This window comes from Monodon monoceros, unplaced genomic scaffold, assembly GCF_005190385.1.
Source record: "Monodon monoceros isolate NGI ecotype Baffin Bay Population unplaced genomic scaffold, NGI_Narwhal_1 Super_Scaffold_4, whole genome shotgun sequence".
Taxonomy (NCBI): domain Eukaryota; kingdom Metazoa; phylum Chordata; class Mammalia; order Artiodactyla; family Monodontidae; genus Monodon; species Monodon monoceros.
Genome location: NW_021703781.1, coordinates 9058863 through 9079231, shown reverse-complemented (window position 1 = coordinate 9079231; position 20369 = coordinate 9058863). Strand labels below are relative to the sequence as shown.

General features: G+C 44.2%; 1 protein-coding gene across 1 annotated transcript in view; it reads right to left on the bottom strand.

Moving 5' to 3' along the window:
* Positions 1-2783: 2783 nt before the first annotated feature.
* Positions 2784-20369, bottom strand: part of CHRM3 (cholinergic receptor muscarinic 3) — a 361979-nt gene continuing 344393 nt past the window's right edge. The window contains exon 4 of the mRNA XM_029244602.1: positions 2784-4714. Coding sequence (XP_029100435.1) covers positions 2923-4695 — 1773 coding nt within the window. The 5' untranslated portion in view covers positions 4696-4714 and the 3' untranslated portion in view covers positions 2784-2922. The remainder of the gene's footprint in view (positions 4715-20369) is intronic.

Genomic DNA, 20369 nt, shown 5'->3' with positions numbered 1-20369 from the left:
GTGTGTGTGTGTGTGTGTGTGTGTTGGGGGTGCTTTCTTCACGTGTAGTTTATTTAGGCTTGATTATTTTACTCTCAATTAAAGTGGATAATCATGAAAGCTCTGCAAACCTCATTCATATGGATTGAAAACAATTTGATTCCCATCTGGGGGGATGATCTTATGTAAATGCTGAATACCTTTTCTAGTGACAAGTCCTTTGAGAAATGCATGTGTGGCTATGTCTGGTTTTAAACACTTCACTACATCTTTGATTACACTCCTAAATTTTCCAAACTCAAAAGAATCTGTTTTTCTTATTTTCTTTTTCTGAAAATGACCTAAGAGTTGGACATACATTTCTATAAACAGAGTCAGTAGACAGTATTTAAAAGCAGTTTTCATTCACAAGAGATTTAAAAATAATTCGATAATTAAACCAGTAACAGAAGAGCTGACGTCTTGGACGTCTTTCTTTTCTTCCATTCTCAGCATCATATAAAGGACAAGGATGAGGAGATAATCATGTTTAAGTAGAGTTGTTATTAACCTTCACAGTTCTGCTAAAGCTTACGTTTCTTCATTTCTTAAATTTAATTCTATTTCTTTTTAAATACAGGAAAGAGTCTTTTGAGAGGGAGGCAAGATAGGAGATTCAAAGAGAATGGGAATTACTGATATACAGGGAGACTTGAATCAGCATTCACAAATTTATTAGTGCCAGGCCAACGTGAGTAATAAAATATAGATGCACTTGCTCACTAGACATTTCACAGGTTAATAACATAACATTCTGTAGTTTGCTATACATGTTAGAAAATAGTCTCTGTTTTTTCTTATTCTTTGGTCGAATGTGGGCCAAAAAAATAATTCTTTCAATTATGCCGATTTGCCTTTTTTTGCCCTCGTCATGTGATTTCAAATACACTGGTGGATGGTTGCTTTGACCGGTTCCCATCAGGTTTAACTAGAACGGTATTAAACCATTATGTTGAAGTTAAAGTTGACTTTTTATTACCTAGAAAGAGTTAGGTACCTCCTGGCACCAACAGGATGACTTTTTCCTCTTCTTAGCCACAAGAAAGCTCGATATACCCTACCCATTGCTCAAGTGGACCTCAAAGAATCACTTTCAAGGGACACCACCTGCTGAAGACTAAAGAGTAATATTTATCAACATTAAATAGAACTCGGTGAAATATGCATAAATACATCGTCATATAAACAGAACACAAAATTAAATAGTTCAGAAGCACAGACACCACTGAGTACACGTCCACTGTTGTCAACACCTGCTGTAAACACCAGCTCACACTGAACACAAAAGCAGCTTCTACCCTGGCTCCGCGTTCACACCGCGGAGACCCTGTACAGAGGGAAGATTTCTCCTCAGCCCCCCACCTCCCACCCCTCCCACTCCCCACACAGCCCACAAAAGGAAAAAAAAAAGAACCCTGACACCTACAGCAGCAACACAGACGACGGCTACAGCAGCAGCCCTCCCCTCCCCCAAATAGAACAGTTAGCGTTTGGGCCAATTCAGAAGAGAATACAAAATCACTTTTTAGAAATGTACTAAGGAAATCAATTTGAAGCAATACTTTTCAAAGTGTAATACTTTCTTTAGAGGACTTATGACTTCACGAACCCCACCCATTCCTGGGTAAAGGTTGCGCAATGAACAGCAGAAAGCACTGGCCCCAGCTAAGTGACAAAAGGTGTAAGCCCTTTTTCATTTAAATATGTCAAGTAGCAAGAAATCGGATCTCGTGTTCTTCTTTGCCCCTCAGAAGGTCTCTTCTGCTTTGCTCCGTGTAATGCTGTGTATGCCATTCAAACGTGTCACTATTACTGAGTTTCAAGCAGGTAAGATAGCAAAGGTTTTGTTTGGAAACATTCAGATTTGGACCATTAAATTCAGACATGTGGATGTGGTTCATTCTTAGAGCTCAGAGGGGCCCCCATTCGATTTAGCTCTGTTGAGGGTGTCCACAGGGGTAACAGCTTACTCAGAGTCTGGTCGAACCCTGGTGCTCATCTGACTCACCAGGCTGACCGCTCCACACAGACCCGCCCAGAGGGCCTGGTTGTTCATTGCTGCATAGTCTCCGGGAAAACAGCCCTGGTCCCCAAAACACTACGCGGGGTTTAAGTTCACTTTTACGTTGTGTTAGGATCCTAGAGAAACGTCAGTCACCAAAGTACTGAAAGAATATATTGCCGGAATAATTTGCCGGTTCAGTGATTCCCACTGTATTATATACACTGTGTGTGTGTGCGTGTAATTCACACACACACACACACACATATATATACATATATACTTATGCATCTTTTATTTGTACGAAACTTGAACTGCACAAAACAGTACTTTGCAAGAATCAAGAATCAAGTCCACAAATAGAGTTCAACGACACACCAATGAGAAGACAGGGAGCTCTACAGGGACGAGAAGGTGAGGCTTTGCAACGTACGAAAGAATTTCAGAACCGCGGATTCACTAGCCTGACGTGTTCCACGTGGGATGTGGATCGACACTTTGGGGACCCTTGGGGAGGACAGGGCAACTGGGCCAGCTAGTTATCCTCACCGAGATTCCAGAGCTAATGGGAATGAAAAGGCCCAGGCAGACCAATTTGGGTATATAATTGCTATGAAACAATTATTTCTTTCTCTTTAAGAAAAAACAAAGTCTATTTCAGAATAAATTTCTTCATATCCAGTAATATGCTTATTTATTTATTTTTGGCTGAATTGGTATTTGACTTTTGATATGAAAATGGATTTATTTAATGGATCGGTAAACAGGCAGCTTCTTTCACATCTGGGTGATAAAGACATTTTTTATCAGCGCCAGAAATCACCCCCCCTCGCCTCACTCCCTCCTAAGGTCTGCGGGTTGATGTGTGCGTTTGGTGACTGCTACTGACAACACACCTCATCCTACAAGGCCTGCTCGGGCGCCCGTTTGTGGAAAATGACTGACTGTCTTTGCTGGTACTGCTGCTTGCGCCTCTTCCTTTTGTCACACTGGCACAACAGTAGCATCTTGAAAGTGGTTCTGAATGTTTTGTTGCACAGGGCATAGCACACGGGGTTCACGGTGCTGTTGATGTAGCACAGCCAATAGCCCAGATTCCAATAGGTTTTGGGGATGCAGCTGTCACAAAAGGTGTTCACCAGAACCATAATGTTGTAGGGGGTCCAGGTGATAATGAAGGCAAGCAAGATGGCGCTGAGGGTCTGGGCCGCCTTCTTCTCCTTGATGAGGGACATCCGTTTCCGCTTAGTGATCTGGCTTCTGGTCTTCAGAGCAAACCTCTTGGCCAGAGTAGCTTCCTTGAAGGACAGAGGCAGAGTGGCCGTGGTCTTGCCCACTGAGGAGTTGACATCAGAGGCCTTGGCCGTGTCCATGGCTGACTCCAACTGGATGGGAAGCTTGGAGAAGCTTTTCTGAAAACTGCCTCCGTCGTCCATGCTCTTTTGGGCCTGGAGTTTGCTGGCTTTCGTCTCTAAGTCCACTGCCCCCAGCTCCTCCTCCGGCACCTGCAGGTTGTCTGACGAGGGTAACTTGGTGGAGCTGAGGATGGTGCTGTGACCCGGAAGCTTGAGCACGATGGAGTAGATGGCTCTTGTCTCCGAGCCCATGTCCTCCTCGTCGGAGGAAGCAGAATTTTCCAGGGAGGCAGCAGCGTCGTTGTTATTCCAGCTGTCACTGCTGCTGTGGTCTTGGTCAATCTGCTCGGCACTGGGCTTCCAGCTCTTCGTTGTGAACCAGAAGTGGCAGCGTCCGTACTTCCTCCTGGCTGAGCGTTTCATGCTTTGCTGTTGAAGCTCATAGCTGCTGCAGCTTCGAGAACTACCTGTGGGATGGACAAAGGTCTCTGCCTCTGCCTCTGTCCCAGAGGCCTGCAGCCCAGCAAGCTCTTTGGTACGTTTTTCAGTTTCCTTATAGATCCTCCAGTATAAAATAGTCATGATGGTGACAGGCATATAAAAGGCGGCGATGGCCGTGCCGAAGGTGATGGTGGGCTCACTGAGGAACTGGATGAAGCACTCCCCTGGAGGCACAGTTCTCTTCCCAACAAAGTATTGCCAGAACAAGATGGCAGGAGCCCAAAGGATGAAGGAGATGACCCAAGCCAGACCTATCATCACACCAGCTCGCTTTGTTGTTCGTTTGGCTCGGTACGTGAGCGGCCTCGTGATGGAAAAGTACCTGTCAAAGCTAATGACTAGAAGATTCATGACGGAGGCATTGCTAGCCACGTAGTCAATGGAAAGCCAGAGGTCACAGGCCAAGTTCCCTAAAGCCCATCGGTTCATGATGATGTAGGTAGTAAACAGATTCATTGAAATGACCCCAATAATCAGGTCGGCACAGGCCAGACTTAAGAGGAAGTAGTTGTTGACGGTCTTCAGTTGCTTGTTGACCTTGAATGCCACTATCACCAGGATGTTGCCGATGATGGTCACCAAGGCCAGGACGCCCGTTAAGAATGCAATGAAGACCACCTGCCAGATGGTATGACCTCCCAGAGGGTCACTGGTGGTGCCATTTGGAGAGGAGGAATTCCCAGCTGCCCGAGAAATGTTGTAGCTGCCAAAATGAGTAACCGTTCCTGGGGGCAGCCCTGCATCGGAAGGGCCGTGAATCCAGGAAGAGCTGATGTTCGGAAACAAAGGTGAGGTTGTATTGTTATTGTGCAAGGTCATGGTGACTCTCTGACATAGTCTGGGGAGAAAAGAGAAAAGATGGAGTCAGGACCATTTCTGCCTTCATTTGATTTGTTCTTTGCATTGCATCCTTTAAAAGTAGCACTCCTCCTATTACTGGATAATAGGACCTATATTAGAGGCGAACCTGGGAGAGTCCAGCACATCAGTTCATCCCCTTATTTTAAAGCTGAGGAGTTGTCAACTTTATTTCGATAAAAATAGATAAATTAAATAAAGGTGAACAGCACAGGGCAGGCAGAGATCGATTTGTTCAAGGTAGGCAGCACGATTGGCTGGTGACATGCACTGAACATTGTGCTTTTTCTCCACAACTTCCACCTTTCTAAATACAGACCACATATACTTCCGCATGATGTTGTCATCAAACAAGATCTTCCTTCCTTCTCTTTCTTTGAAAAGTAGGGGAAAAATAGTAGCTGCATATATGATACTCATCCAGCATAGCTTTATCATCACACTACGTGAGAAATTGATCTTATTCATTTGCATTTTATCCACCTGGGCATTTTCCTAACCCAGGCTTCAAACATAAGCAACTTTAAGGCAATTCCAGCCCCGTAAGCCTCACTGGAATGAGCAACAGCAACCTGGAGCAAGGGGGGAAATACGCATAAATCACTTTCCATTATATTATCTCTTTAACACACAGAAAAAGTAATGTATTGGGCTTCCCTGGTGGCGCAGTGGTTGAGAGTCCGCCTGCCGATGCAGGGGACGCGGGTTCGTGTCCCGGTCCGGGAAGATCCCACCTGCTGGGGAGCGGCTGGGCCCGTGAGCCATGGCCGCTGAGCCTGCACATCCGGAGCCTGTGCTCCGCAACGGGAGAGGCCACAACAGTGAGAGGCCCGCGTACCGCCAAAAAAAAAAAAAAAAAAAAGAGGAGCTGTAAGAGTAAATATGGGGAATTGACATGGATGTTGGAAAGAGAGAGGGTAATTCTCTGTTCCTTGGGATTCCTGGGTGCTGGTGACTCTATTTAGACCCACATGGAAAAATCTGTGAAGCAAGCAAACACAGAGGAGAGATGGGTAACTCTCTGTTCCTTGGGATGCCTGGGTGCTGGTGACTCTATTTATACCCACATGGAAAAATCTGTGTTTGCTTGCTTCAAGCAAGCAAGAGATATGGGGGAAGGAGAGAGATGGGAGGGAATGTGGGGGAATAGAGACAGTATGATCATCATGGCCTCTCAAACCTAGATCTAGCCATTCCTGAAGTCAACACTGCCTCTTTGAACTTGCCAGTTATGTAAGCCAACCATTTCCTTTGCTGCCTGGGCTACCTGAGAAAGGTTACTGTCATCTGCACCTGAAAGGGTCCTTATTAACATAACTGTCATCTGCTACATCAGCACTTCTCACTGAACCACTACTAGCTTTAGGGCATTAAGATTGGTGCCGCTGAATTCCATAAGTCAAGACTCTGCCTTCCGAGGACTTACACCTTAGATGAGATACAGGACATGGATAACATAATTTTAAAAAGCACGTAGTTTTTAAGGAAATGTCACATTGTTCACTGCAAATAACACATTATGTTTGTACAAATTAATATCAACTTATTTTGCCCAGTTGACCGATAACAGTGAAGAATATAAGTCGGAATTTTGGAAATAAGCCGGAGATCAATTCTCTCTTTCAGTTCATTTCTGTGAATCGTGAGGGCAATGCACGTTATACAATATTCCAGTCCAATCATGCTTTGTTGGAATACAGAATATAAAAGAAACCAGAATTGAGGAAAGACACCTACACTTAGGACCAGCTTTCTATAATGGGTTGATTAAATACCTGTCCTGGTGTTTCTGGTGTCTAGGGGTATCTTGCCTCATCATCAGAAAACCTGTGAACCACAAATTGTTAGGTGATCTTTGACCTGAAATCTTTGGCATACTTACCAGTAGCCATTGTTCTTTTTATAATTCAACACTAATTCACTATCTAATATCACTTAAAAGTTTCAGATACTGTGTGCATTAGCACTATGCCTGAAAAAACAATGTACATACTTTAATTAAAAAATAATGCTGTTAGAAAAATGGCACTGATAGACTTGCTTGATGCAGGGTTGCTACAAACTTTCAATTTGTTAAAAATGCAATTATCTGTGAAGAGCAGTAAAGCTAAGTGCAATAAAACAAGATATGTCTTTCCTGGCCTAAATAGAGACTAATGTAACCAGAAATAAATCCATGTATATACAGTCAATTGGTCTTTAAATACTCTAGCAGAGACAGAGCTTTGAGATAAAGTCTTCTGAGCTGCAAACACGTTGATCTTTGAGCATTAAGGGATGGTGCAGTGGCCTAAACATTAGGCAAATAAGAAAGATCTCCCTCCCCCAACCTTCATTCAGGTCCCTGTACCTGAGACATTTTCCATCACCTTTTCTCTGGGCTCCATGCCACTGTGCCATATTCATCTCATAAAAAGGATCTTCCCATTCTGGAGGCTTGACAATTGATGTCTTGTTAGTACACAGTATGACATCATTAGAACCTGATCTAAAGTTCATAAGGACTTCAACACAGAATATCTAAAAGTTCTTATTATACATGATAGTCACTCAACGCCTTTCTTCCTGTACAGCTATCCTTTCATAATTAATATGTGACTTCCTAAGAATCAGGGGTTCTAGTTGAGACCGAGATGAAACAACGATAAACCTGGACTAAATGTATTCTGTTTAAGGTGCTTTTTCCGAGAAAGGGACGTCACGTCTATGCTCCATGCTCTTTTCCTCATCCTGACTCAACAGCCTCTATGCTGTACAGTTAGTATATTTTGAGTCAAGGGAGTTCATGGTTAGTGCTCATTGAATTGACTTATGTTGGTGAGGAGAGCTAAGGGAAAGATTGCTTTTTAATGCTCAGGAAGAAACAGGTGGTGGGAACAGAGAGGCCTGTAAGCCTGCTGACCTTAGTACTTTGCAAGTGGTCCCAGGCAGGAGTTCTAGGAATGCAGCCTGCATAAGGGCAAACGGGGTTATCACATAGGAGCAGAAGGGGGGGTGGTGGTGGTGGCTCTAGATCCGCTCTGGGATTTACAGCAGGTTCCTGTCCAGGCTGGGAGCTGGGGGCTGTGGGGTCCCTGGGACATTCAGGGCGTTGCTACTGAAGTGGTACAGGCCCAGCCTCCAGGCAAGGAGCTCAAAACTGAACATGATCCTGCCGGTGGGCGAGACAAGCACCTTCCAGAGCCCTCCTGGATTCTGGGAGGAGGGTCATCCTTCCATGTGGGTTAATTACAACTCTGTACATATAGGATGGTTCTTGATTTCATCTCTGAGTATATAGAGATTTCCAGACCGTTTTCACTTCATTCCATCTAGCAGCACAAACAGAATTGATTCACTTAGTTTTTCAAAATGTAAGTCAGGAGCCAATTAGTGGGCCAGCATGAGAATAAAAAAGAAAAGGAAATAAACAGAATTGAATGGGACATAGCAGAACACGAACCACATAATGATAACAGTACTGTTTCATAAAAGTTCTGATTAGCGCATGTGCACACACACACCCACACATTCAATATATAGTCATGATGTAAAGTGTATTTTGTACTGTGGGTCACATTCAACAACGTTTGAAAACCACTGCAGTTGATAGTTTGACATCTTTTTAAAATTTAAAAGGAGTAAGGGAAGGAGAAAATACGAAAGAACAATTTGAGAGTACTAAGTTTAGAGGAAAGTGAAGGACACTCATGAGAAATTAACTCCCTTCCCCCTAGTTATGGAATAAAATTTTTCTGGGATTATAAATCTGTAAAATATATCGATAACTTAAAAAATGTTTAAATATCTGATATGAAAATACATGTGAAAGTTCTTAGAGAGTCCTAAAAGGCCAATATAAATCTGAAGCCTTTGTCTAAATCAATTCTACCTCTATCATTATTATTATTTTAATCATGAAGGCTCAGGGAAAAAAAGGAAAAATATCTTGCAATTCACAATCATGCTTTTTTCTAAGACCAATTATTTAGTGCTTCTTCCATATTCGAAATCTGGTATGCATCATGTTGCAGGGCTTGTTTCGGGTCTCTCTTGGACTGCGTTCTTTGCTAAGAGTGTCTCTGTTTTCTGTCATAATTCATCACAGTATTCAACAGCTAAAATGACTTTTCCCGAAACTAGCTTGGTCGGGCACAGGAAATGCCACCGCCGACCACTAGGTGGCAGAGCGGACTCGGAGAACAACCTCTCCAGCAGGCGCCAAAGAGCCGCCCGTTTCCCCAGGCTGGTGATGGGGAAACTTCAGCTTAGTTCAGTCATGCAGTCCGTGAAGGATATCAAACAGGGTCAACACACGCTCGGCAATCAAACATGTCTTTAAAGGGCATCCAACCTTTTCAGATGCGCACAGGCAGAATCAAACTTTGTGAACTCAGCTCGTGTTACTCATTTCAAGCCGCGGGGAGGACAGATGTGCCCTAATATGGTGCAGTCACTCCTGGTGCAAAACAGAACATCCCAGAAGCCAAAACTGGAACAGAATTCCATTTAAAAAGGACAAAGCTTGTTTTCAAAAAGTGGATGCATCGTGCTGCCTCCCTTGGTTGCCGCCTTTCATATGTTTTATTCAGTTTGACAACAAAAATGAAGGCTGCTTGGAAAAGCACTTACATCAGCACTGCCTAGGCATAGCAGTTGCTACTGAAATAACATGGTTTTTACCTTAAAAACAAAAGCCTAAATGGGACTAATGATTATCTGCTTCAGCACTCTCAAGCCTTTGTTATTAGAATTTCTAGAGAAATGAAAAACAGAGGTGAAGCAGTTCTTTTAAAATATCTGGGGGCTTCCCTGGTGGCGCAGTGGTTAAGAATCCGCCTGCCAATGCAGGGGACATGGGCTCGAGCCCTGGTCCGGGAAGACCCCACATGCCGCGGAGCAACTAAGCATGGGTGCTACAACTACTGAGCTTGCGCTCTAGAGCCTGCGAGCCACAGCTACTGAGCCCACGTGCCACAACTACTGAGCCCACATGCCTAGAGCCCGTGCTCTGCAACAAGAGAAGCCACCGCAATGAGAAGCCCGTGCACCGCAACAAAGAGTAGCCCCTGCTCGCCGCAACTAGAGAAAGCCCGCCGTAGCAACGAAGACCCAACACAGCCAAAAATAAAAATAAATAAATTTTAAAATAAATATCTGTAAGCCCACTTTGCCCACAGGAGTCCATGCACGCCCCCTGCAGTCCTTTTCTGAGGAAAAAAGGGGGACAGAGTGCAGCTGAATTCTGTTCTACTGCAAACCTTTATGACCTAAGGTACGTTCAGTATGGTTTCAACATTCTGCAAATTCATTGTTATTTATTAATATTTTGAAGACCGTGCTTTTGTAATGTTATTAGAGCTAACATAATTGTAGAAATAATTCTGATTGGAAATCTTTTTAATGAAAACAGTCATTTGGGCTAAATATTTCTTACATCTCCATTTACATACTGTAAGGACATCTGGGAAGAAAGTTCTTCTGGCTTGATTTTGACTTCTTGTGATTACTTTAAGTTAGAGTAGCTATGATATTTTTCAAGGTCCATATTTATCAGAGTATTTATTTTTGTATCTGGACATAGTCCATACATGTGATTTCCTTTTAAACTTCAGCCTACATGTGTCCTGCCCAATTCACACATGTACAGAAGACTGTCTGTTTGCAAAGAAAGTAGAAGTAAGTGGGAGACACGTAGAAAACAGTGTAACAAGCCCTGCCACGACGCATTAGGGTCAGAAACATACTGATTCTGCCACGTGGGCACATTATCTGAGTCCTCTGATCCTGCTTCCTCATCTATAAAATGAGGATTATCATACTTGAGGATTGGATAGAATGTGTAGAAAACACTCAGTATAGTCTGACGGGTCCATGGCAGTTTCTCAAAAATGGTAAGACTAATTGAATAATTTTCTATGACTGTTTGATTTTATAGATTGGCGCTTTTCAAGGCTAACAAGAGCTGACATTTGTTGAGTATAAAACACTTGTTGGGTTGAGGTCTCAACCCAAGGTGACTGTGTCTCCATCTGGCAATGTCTGCGGACATTTCTTGTCACAATTTGGGGAGAACGTGCTACTGGCATGTGGTGTGTAGACGCCAGGGATGCTGATAAACATCCTACAATGCACCAGACAAGCCCCTACAATAGAGAATTGTCCAGCCCAAGAGGTCAATAGTGCTGAAGTTGAGAAACTCTACTATAAAGAAAGAGAGTAGAGATTCAGAAAATGTTGCAACATTCCACTTGCCAGGAGGATCTGGAAAACGTCCTGGCACTCACATACCTGGCATACTCTAAGTCTCTTCCAGAATCAGCTCACATTTAATTTCTCTGGAAATCACACTCTCCCCACTCCCCCTGAGGATGAATCTCACATTCATTTATTTGGCTCTTCAATCATTATTTCAGACAGTCAATGTGTCTGAGTGCTTACTGCAGGCCTTATGTGGAAGACAGAGTTCTTGCTGTCTAGGAACCACCTGGAGACACCATCAACTGAACAAAATCACTGCAATAGAAGGAGAAAGGCGAGGCTATTTTGTGAGTTTGAGGAATATAACTCCAGGCTGCCATGCCAGTAAAAGGAGAACACAGCATTCTGAAGGGAGTACACAGACTATTCAAAGTCCACCGCCCAGCAGTCCTGCACGCCCTGCACATCCTCCCATCTGAGCCCACAGCATTTCAACTTGTCTCCCTCACTACACCAAAGATTCCATCTTCTGCTACTCAACTCCTTCCTCCGACATCTAGCGCAATTTCCTTCCCAGAGTAGACCCAGAACGATTGTCTCCACCCCAGCATTACGGAGATTAACACTGTTACACTTTGGACAGGAGAACTCATAAGGGCTCAAGGAGATAAGCTTGGAGAAGGTAAAGGTGGCAGGAAGGAAGAAACACATTGTATTTGCAACAGGCTGGGGGCTCCAGCTGTAGGGAAGGCTGACAAACTTCTCTAGGGTTCTCAAAGCGACCTCAGATATGGTGGCATTTGGCTGGGAATGACCCAAGAAAAGAAAGAGTTAGGTGGAATACATCTTTCAGGACTGGAAGAACCTGAGAGAGGAGTCTTCCCTTGATCACCAGGCCATTGCCCAGGGGCGGCTTCAGCCTCTTCCACCTAAGAGAAAGAGAGATGGGTTCTCAAATAACCACACCCTCTCTTTGAAGGTTCATCTGGTAGTTGTCACAATACAAACACAAGAGTTTTCTGGAAAAACAAGCATCACATAATACACAAATTTTGTAATCACTCTTTGTTGCCCTTGAATGTACTCTGGACCTCATACCCTTAACACTTGTCACGCACCCTGATGGCACTAGGAGTCCTGCAAGGTGGTACCCTGGGTTTGAGTCCTAGCTCACTGTTCACCCAGCTGTGGCATCTCCAGTTAGTTATGAAAGCTCGGAAACTCTCAGTCTCCACACACACCAGAAAATTCAGAATAGTAATAGCAGTAATACCGTATGGTTGTTAAGCAGATTCAGTGAGGTAACAGGTGAAACATCTGATACAATTGCCATCACTCAATAGATGTTTTATAAGTGGGAGACCCCTCCTCGCCCACTTCATCCTCACACCCAGAACTGGGGTCCCTGGTGTTCCCGGTGAATTTGAGGTTCTTGATGTCTCATCGCAGAAAGAATTCAGTGAGAAACAAAATGAGAGGTAAGAAGTGGATTTTTTTTAAAGACAATACACAGAGTGTGGGCCATCTCAGAAGGCAAGAGGCCTTGGGAGAAACACGGTGTGGTTAGTTTTTATGGGCTGGGTAATTTCATAGGCTAATGAGTGGGAGGATTATTCCAATTATTTCGGGGAAGGGGGGGAGATTTCCAGGAATTGGGCCACCGCCCACTTTTTGGTCTTTGGTGGTTAGCCTCAGAACTGTCATGACGCTGGTGGGTGTGTCATTTAGCTAATGTATTACAATGAACATATAATGAGGCTCAAGGTCCACTGGAAGTCGAATATTCCGCCATCTTGGACCTAGTTGGTTCTACCCAGTTTTTGTCATGTCCTAGGGCTATGTTATTCTTTTAAAGGCTGTGCCCTGCCCCCTTCCCTCCTGTTTCAGTAGGTGGGCCTCAGGGAATTGCCAAAGTCTACACGCCTTTTTCCTTGTCTGACCTTGACCAGTGCTGCACCTGCTTAGGCAGGTTCTCGGAGGACCCTAACCGCTTCAGTGAAGAATTGCGGGCCCTGACTCTTTCCTTGGACTTACCTGGAAGAATGTAAATATTGTCCTTTCCCACTGCTGCACCAGTGAGGAAAAGGCCCAAATTTGGGCACAGGCTACATGTTGCCCAACCACATAGAAACCCTGTGACAGCAGTACCTCTAATGGATCCCAATTGGGACTATCAACAAGGCCAGCCTGGTATCACTAGTAGGGATCACATGATCCTTTGCCTCACTGAAGGGATGAAACTACGCATAATTAAACCTGTTAACTATGATAAGGTTAAAGAGATCACCCAAGGCCAAGATGAAAATCCAGCCCTATTTCAGGCCCGATTGGTAGATGCCCTCAGAAAGTATACGAATGTAGACCCAAATACTTTCGAGGGACAAACTGTATTTGCAGCCCACTTCCATTAGCCAATCAGCCCCTGACATCCGTTGGAAGCTTCAAAAACTTGCCATGGCGTCCCAAACCCCTCTCAACCTTCTTATTGACATAGCCTTCAGTATTTTTAGCAACAGACCAGGCTGAGGAGGAAAAGAAGGAACAGCGTGACTTAAGGAAGGAATGACAGGAAGCCAGGCTTTTGGCAGCCATCATGACAAGACCTAACCCACCACCTGATCACCCCAAAAGTACTCCCAGAAGACCTCTGCCAAGGAAGGGAGCCTTTCTCAGCTGTGGGAGTCCTGAACACTGGAGCAAGGAATGCACAGGAAACAGGTCCCAGCCTACACCCAAAATGCCATGCCCACTCTGCAACAAGATGGGCCACTGGAAGAGGGAATGCCCCGAGCACTGAAGGGAGTGAGGAAATTCCCCCACGCCAGTCATGACAGTGGTTGACTGATGGGACCGGGACCTCCCAAGGCTCCTGAGGAGACTGTCATCATCACATGGGAGGAACCACGGGTGACCACTGACGTGGCAGATAAGCTTGTCCAATTTCCAGTGGACACGAGAGCCACTTACTCTGTCCTGATGTCTCATGCTAGGTCCCTTGCCCCTCAACCTGCTCTATCACTGGGGACAGATGAAAGCCAAAACTAAAATATTTCGCCACCCCTCTACCTGGCACCTGGGGAAAGACTCTTATAACTCACAAGTTTCTTGTCATGCCTGAATGCCCCAGCCCATTATTGGGGAGGAATTTTCTCTCAGCCTTGGGGGCAACTCTTACTCTCTCTGAAGACCAAAGCCAAGGAGTGTTTTTGGCTGGACTATGTATTATACAAGACACAGACAGTCCAACCCAAAATATTTCCCCAGAAATTGAAAAACTTATAGATCCGCAGGCCTGGGATCAGGGAATCCCAGGGAAGACAAAGTTCGTCACTCCTATAAAAATCACCTTAAAGGAAACTAATAACTTCCCTTCCAGGCACCAACACCCCATAAAACCAGAGGTTTGACAAGGCCTCCAACCCCTAATCTCAAATTAAATATGAGCTCTCATTAAATATGTGCTTTTGGTGCCATGCCAATCTCTCTGTAACATTCCAGTCCTACCTGGTCTTCTCAGGAACCCTCATCTCTGCCATCCTTATAAAATGCAAATTTTGCAAAAGGGAGTAAAGTAATTTAGAACTAGACTTGTCAAGTATAAGTAGAAATCCTAAGTGTCTTTTCTGTAAACATTAGTAAAAAGGGTTTAGCCATCTAGACAGGTGACCTTGACTTGTTCCATCTGCCAGAAGCCCAATTTGAACCCAACCTTTTGTAATTGATGGGTTTTACGTTGTACCTGACTCAGGGCTGAAATTTTGAAATGAGAACTATGAGGTCTCTCTGTTTGTTTGTGTATTCATATGTATCTATATGTGTTTTTTGTTTTTGTTTTTTTTTTTCGGTATGCGGGCCTCTCACTTTTGTGGCCTCTCCCGTTGCGGAGCACAGGCTCCGGACGCGCAGGCTCAGCGGTCATGGCTCACGGGCCCAGCCGCTCACGGCATGTGGGATCTTCCCGGACCGGGGCACGAACCTGTGTCCCCTGCATCGGCAGGCGGACTCTCAACCACTGAGCCACCAGGGAAGCCCTCTATATGTGTTTTAAATGTATGGTATTACGAAAATTAATTAGTAAAAGAGCTCTACTTAATTGACTTAATTAAGTGCTTATATAAATACTCAGAAATATAAAACTGGCCAAAATGAATTTCAGGTTCATGTCATCTGGGAAATATTCAATACTAAACTGATATCTGGTATTAAAGGTGGCTTAAGCTTGTTGGTCTGATTAATACAGACACGTCTTTACAGTCATCAATGTTAAGTATAGTACTTCTATTGTACCTAGGTTTACTAGAGGTCAAATAAAACCTTATTACCGTATATCTGGCAAATTTGTTAGCAAGAAAAATAACTTAAAATGGAAAAAAAAACTTTTAAGAAAAGTAGGATGTGTGTTTTCAGTAAAGAAAGTATGAGGAATGGAATTGCATTTTATTAAGCGAAAAGGAAGTAGGTCTGACTTAGAGCTGGCTGTTTCTGGATGGAAAAATAAAGTGATGGATACAGAAAGTGATGAAAGGTTGGTGGAAAGTGGACCCTGAGAAAAGAGTTGTGCATGATCAGGATTTTCTAAGATTGAATTACATCTAGTCAGGTAAATGGATTTTGTTGGGAATGGGCTAGGACAAGACTGCATTTGGTTTCTCCCTCCAAAGTATTCTTGAAACGCTGCCTTTGACAACAGATTGTGTGAGTTTCTTTGCCTTTAAGTGATTTGTATTTGCTTTTGAGATCTCTTGTAACTTTGGTTGAGAAATGTGTTGTCTCACAGTGCCCTATGATCTTATTTGACCAAGTGTTTTAAAACTTCTTGACAAACTTCCCAAATATCAAATTTTAATTAAAGTTCTTTTGATTTCCAGCTAACTTTGGGATGCTTTAGGGGGGCCCTGTGGTATCCCAAAGAAAAATATTTAACTAGGGTTATTTGGTATGTTAAGTTAAACGTAATCATTTGTAATTCTGGTTACTGTAACCAAGGTTCTTTATCAATAACGCTGTACTCAGATGTTTAACCATGCCTCTTAAGTCTTTTGTCATTTTTAGATATTTCGTACTATGATGCTGTTACAAAAAATACTTCATCGTCAAGAAGATCCACAGAAAGGCTATGGAAACAGTTACAACAGTTCCACATCAAGAAGGTGGCTATGTGAGGATTCCAGCCCATACCGACTTAAAACAAGGAGTTGTCCTGCCCCTGGGGCCCCTAGATCAGGCATACAGAGATTTTTTACTCCCTGACAGGCAGGGTCGATGCCCCTACTCAGCAGTGAAGCAGTTACAGAAGACAGACTTTCGCCCCTCTGCTTCCCGTAAGAATATGGGAGTAAAATCTCTGGGGGAGGGAATGAAACAGGAGGGAAGGGGGCAGGGCACAACCTTTAAAAGAATGACATAGCCATAGGACATGACAAAAACTGGTTAGAACCAACTAGGTCCAAGATGGCAGAATATTTAACTTCCAGTGGACCTTGAGCCTCATCACATGCTCCTTGTAATACATTAGCTAAATGACACACCCACCAGCATCATGACAGTTCTGAGGCTAATCACAAAAGGCCATAAAGTGGGCGGTGGCCCAATTCCTGGAAATCTCCACCCCTTCCCCAAAATAACTGGAATAATCCTCCCACTCATTAGCCTATGAAATTACCCAGCCCATAAAAACTAACCACACCATGTTTCTCCCAAGGCCTCTTGCCTTCTGAGATGGCCCACACTCTGTCTGTGGAGTATGTTTCTTTCTAGGTAAATCCACTTCTTACCTATAACTTTGCCTCTCATTGAATTCTGTCTGCAGTGAGACATAAAGAACCTCAAATTCACTGGGAACACTACTACTTCCTGAAGGGGGCAAAGAGGCTCTGGCTACATTTCTGGTATGGAAGCATAAAGAGGCTTATAGGACAGTAGGGCAGCGGAGAGACTGAAGATGGTGGAAGAGTATTGGGGTTTGGGTCCTCTGTCTGGGGCTCCTGTTCTTCTGGGTGCCACTAGAGAGGGCTTTTGTGTAGCCCGAATGGGTCCCAGCTGGCGGGGTTCCCTAACGTAGGACTTGCATAGCTCCAGGTTTTCTCTTAGGGCCATAAAAGCCTGTACATAAGGAACTTCTGTCCATTTCCCCTGCCTTTTGCAAAAGATGTCTAGCTGTAGGATGGCACTATAGTTGAGGCTCCCATTTTCTGGCCAGGCCTCATCGTCCTCAAGTTTATATTGGGGCCAGACTTCATCACAAAAGAAAATGAGCTTTTTTTGTTTTAAAGAATCTAGAGAAAATTTGTCCCAGTGACTCAAAATGCACCCGAGGGGTGAGTCCTTGGGGATGGAGGAGGTGTTCCCCATTGTTCCTTCAGGGAGAGAATGCTCCTGTACCAGAGAGGAGCACTAGCATTAAGAGGTCCCATAGGGGCTAAGACAGGACTGGTTCCAGGTGTCCCCATTCCCCTAGTCCTGTCGACTTTATCCACAATGTGGGTTAGCTACTTCCCCACGTGGCAGTCTTTTTGGCCCCAGCATTCTGGGACACGTGTCCTATCCTGGCATCTGCAGCACCCAGGATAAGTGACCTTCCTGAAGGTTTCTCTATAGCTTCTATAGATTAATCGCTGTATTCTGGGATATGTTGCCCTGGAATGGACATCCTCATGGTTCTAGGACCTACTTAAGTCCCAGCCTTTTTCTCTACAAAGGTGGTAAGTTTTGGAAAACAGGCACTGGCCATTTAGGGAGATGGTTTGTGAAAAAGGAAAAAAACCCTCTCTTTTCCATTTCTTTTTGTGGGCGGCACCCCTGGGGCCTTGGTGCCATCCTCGCCCTCCCCTCTTCCCACATGTGCTCTGGCCAGTGACCAGTGGGGCTGGGTGCAGGGGCGGATATGGCAGCTGAAGTGGAGGCACCGTGACTGTAGTTAGGGGGACGGAAGGCCCTATGACCCTGGAAGGACACTCCAAATCTCGTGACCCTGGGGAGGCAAGCACAGCAAATTCGGGTCATTTCCCAAGCATGTATCCCCGGGCGCGGTCATGTGTGTGACCCACCAAGCTTGAGTTGCCTGCCCTGCCCTAACAGGGTGGGGTCAGGGCAGACCCTGGAGGGGCCAGCCAAACACCAGGAGGTGGGGGGTGGGGAGGTGAAAGATGGTCTCACTACCCTGAGTCCCAACCATGTGGTTCAGGACCATCCTCCTCCTGATACCTGGGGGTCATGAGCACAGCCTGCCTACCGCATGAGGGAGCTCCCAAAGGGATCACAGCTGCTGTAACCATGGCACAAACACTAAGTAAGGCTGTATTTCATATTTTTACACAACTGGACCTGTTAACAGTTAATCAAATGGTGGATAAGGCAAACCCAGACGGCAAAGATCCTACGGCTCGGGTCCCTGGTTGCCTGTGACGATGGCTGGAAACTTTCCCTGACATGCCCTGCCCATATGTAACATTAGGAAGTGAAAGACCTACCAGCAAGGTTGGAGAGTACCTGGCAGATTTCTTTTTCCCCATTTGCGGCAGAGTAAGGCACGAGATAAGAGTGGAAAGAGTGAGGTAGGGATGCAGAGTTGAGACAAGGATAATTAGGTGTAGGTGGACCAGTAATAAGCCTATGACAGTAGCCGCAGGGAGGGGGCAGTGTTATGCTTTTAACTATGAGCCTGAAATCATTGCGTGGCAATTGCCTTGAGGTGGGTGGACAGACCTAGCGTCTCTGTAGTCTGTTCCACAATCCACTTATCCTCTCACAGAGACTTCTTTTCCACGCCAAGCACCCTGATGGCTTTTAACTGCTTGTCCTGCGCCCACATTTTTGTGGCAACAGGTCTGAAAATGAGACAGACTATAAGAAAGAGAGGGAGAGAGAGATGGAGATGGCTGGAAGTAAGGCAGCACCTCTCGAGCGCAAGGGAGGCAAGAGGCTGAGGCTTACCGAATTCTCCTGGCTGTCTCGCCAATATGGTCCTGGTGAATTTGATGTTCTTGATGTCTCATTGCAGAAAGAATTCAGTGAGAGACAAAGTGATAGGTAAGAAGTGGATTTATTTAGAGAGAAACACACTCCACAGACAGAGTGTGGGCCATCTTGGAAAGTGAGAGGCCTTAGGAGAAACATGGTGTGGTCAGTTTCTATGGTCTGGGTAATTTCAGAGGCTAATGAGTGGGAGGATTATTCCAGTTATTTTGGGGAAGGGGTGGAGATTTCCAGGAATTGGGCCACCGCCCACTTTATGGCCTTTTGTGATTAGCCTCAGAACTGTCATGACGCTGGTGGGTGTGTCATTTAGCTAATGTATTACAAGGAGCGTGTGATGAGGCTCAAGGTCCACTGGAAGTCGAATATTCTGCCATCTTGGACCTAGTTGGTTCTAACCAGTTTTTGTCATGTCCTATGGCTATGTCATTCTTTTAAAGGTTGTGCCCTGCCCCCTTCCCTCCTGTTTTACTGGGATATGCCAAGGTGGCCATGGTGAGATGACCACTTGCACTTGCAGCCACCTGTGCCATTCCTTGTTTTTAAATGTTTGAAATATTACTTTGTGTATATATGAATTTTCATTTTACTATTAGGTTATAAACCTCTGGGGACAGTAACAAAGGCTTACTTTTTCTTTTCTTTTCTTCCTCCCTTTCTTTAAGTTTCCAAGTCTTTTTTTGTGATAAAATAAAGTGGTTTCCTCATAGGTAACATGTTTAATGTATAGATATTTGATACATATGATTAATAAATATTCATAAATATTAATTATAATATTTTAATATTTATTTAATATAATTAATAAATATTCATCTTTTTTAATAAAAGCAAATTAGGCAAGAAAAAGACATAGTAATCATCGTTTCTCTCAACGTTGAAAGTAAAACGTCCTGAAGATCAAAATGAATTCTACTGAAGAAGAAGAAGCATTGAAGGATGGGGAGAAGGAGACAGAATACAAAATGAAAAAACCCCACCAGTCATGGGGAAAAAAAAAAAAAACCTAGCAAGATGGCTTTAAATACTCAGCAAAGAATTTTATGCATGGCTAAGAGATTTAAAAGCATTGTGGGAAACTGACACAACATTGTAAATCAACTATACTTCAAATTAAAAACAAGCATTGTGGGAAGGATAGGAAACTAGGTAAATGAAAACAAGACACCACAATTATATTTTGATTTCTTTTGTCCTTCCACGGACATGCTTTCTAAGTTCTTTTTATATGACTTTGAGGACAAACATCATGATGACCTCAGGACACTGCAGGTTTTGCTCTCGGTGTTTCCTTTCTGCTATCATGATAGCATCTGTTCTTCAGGGAGCCAGGTGCTTTTCTAAGTGATGTGCATGTGTTAACTCATTTAATCCTCATCATAATCATGTGAGGTGGAGGCTATTAGGCTTTCTACTTGAAGCTAAAGAAACTGGTATAGCAAGTGGTTAAAAGACCTGCCCGGAGTCCACATACAACTAAT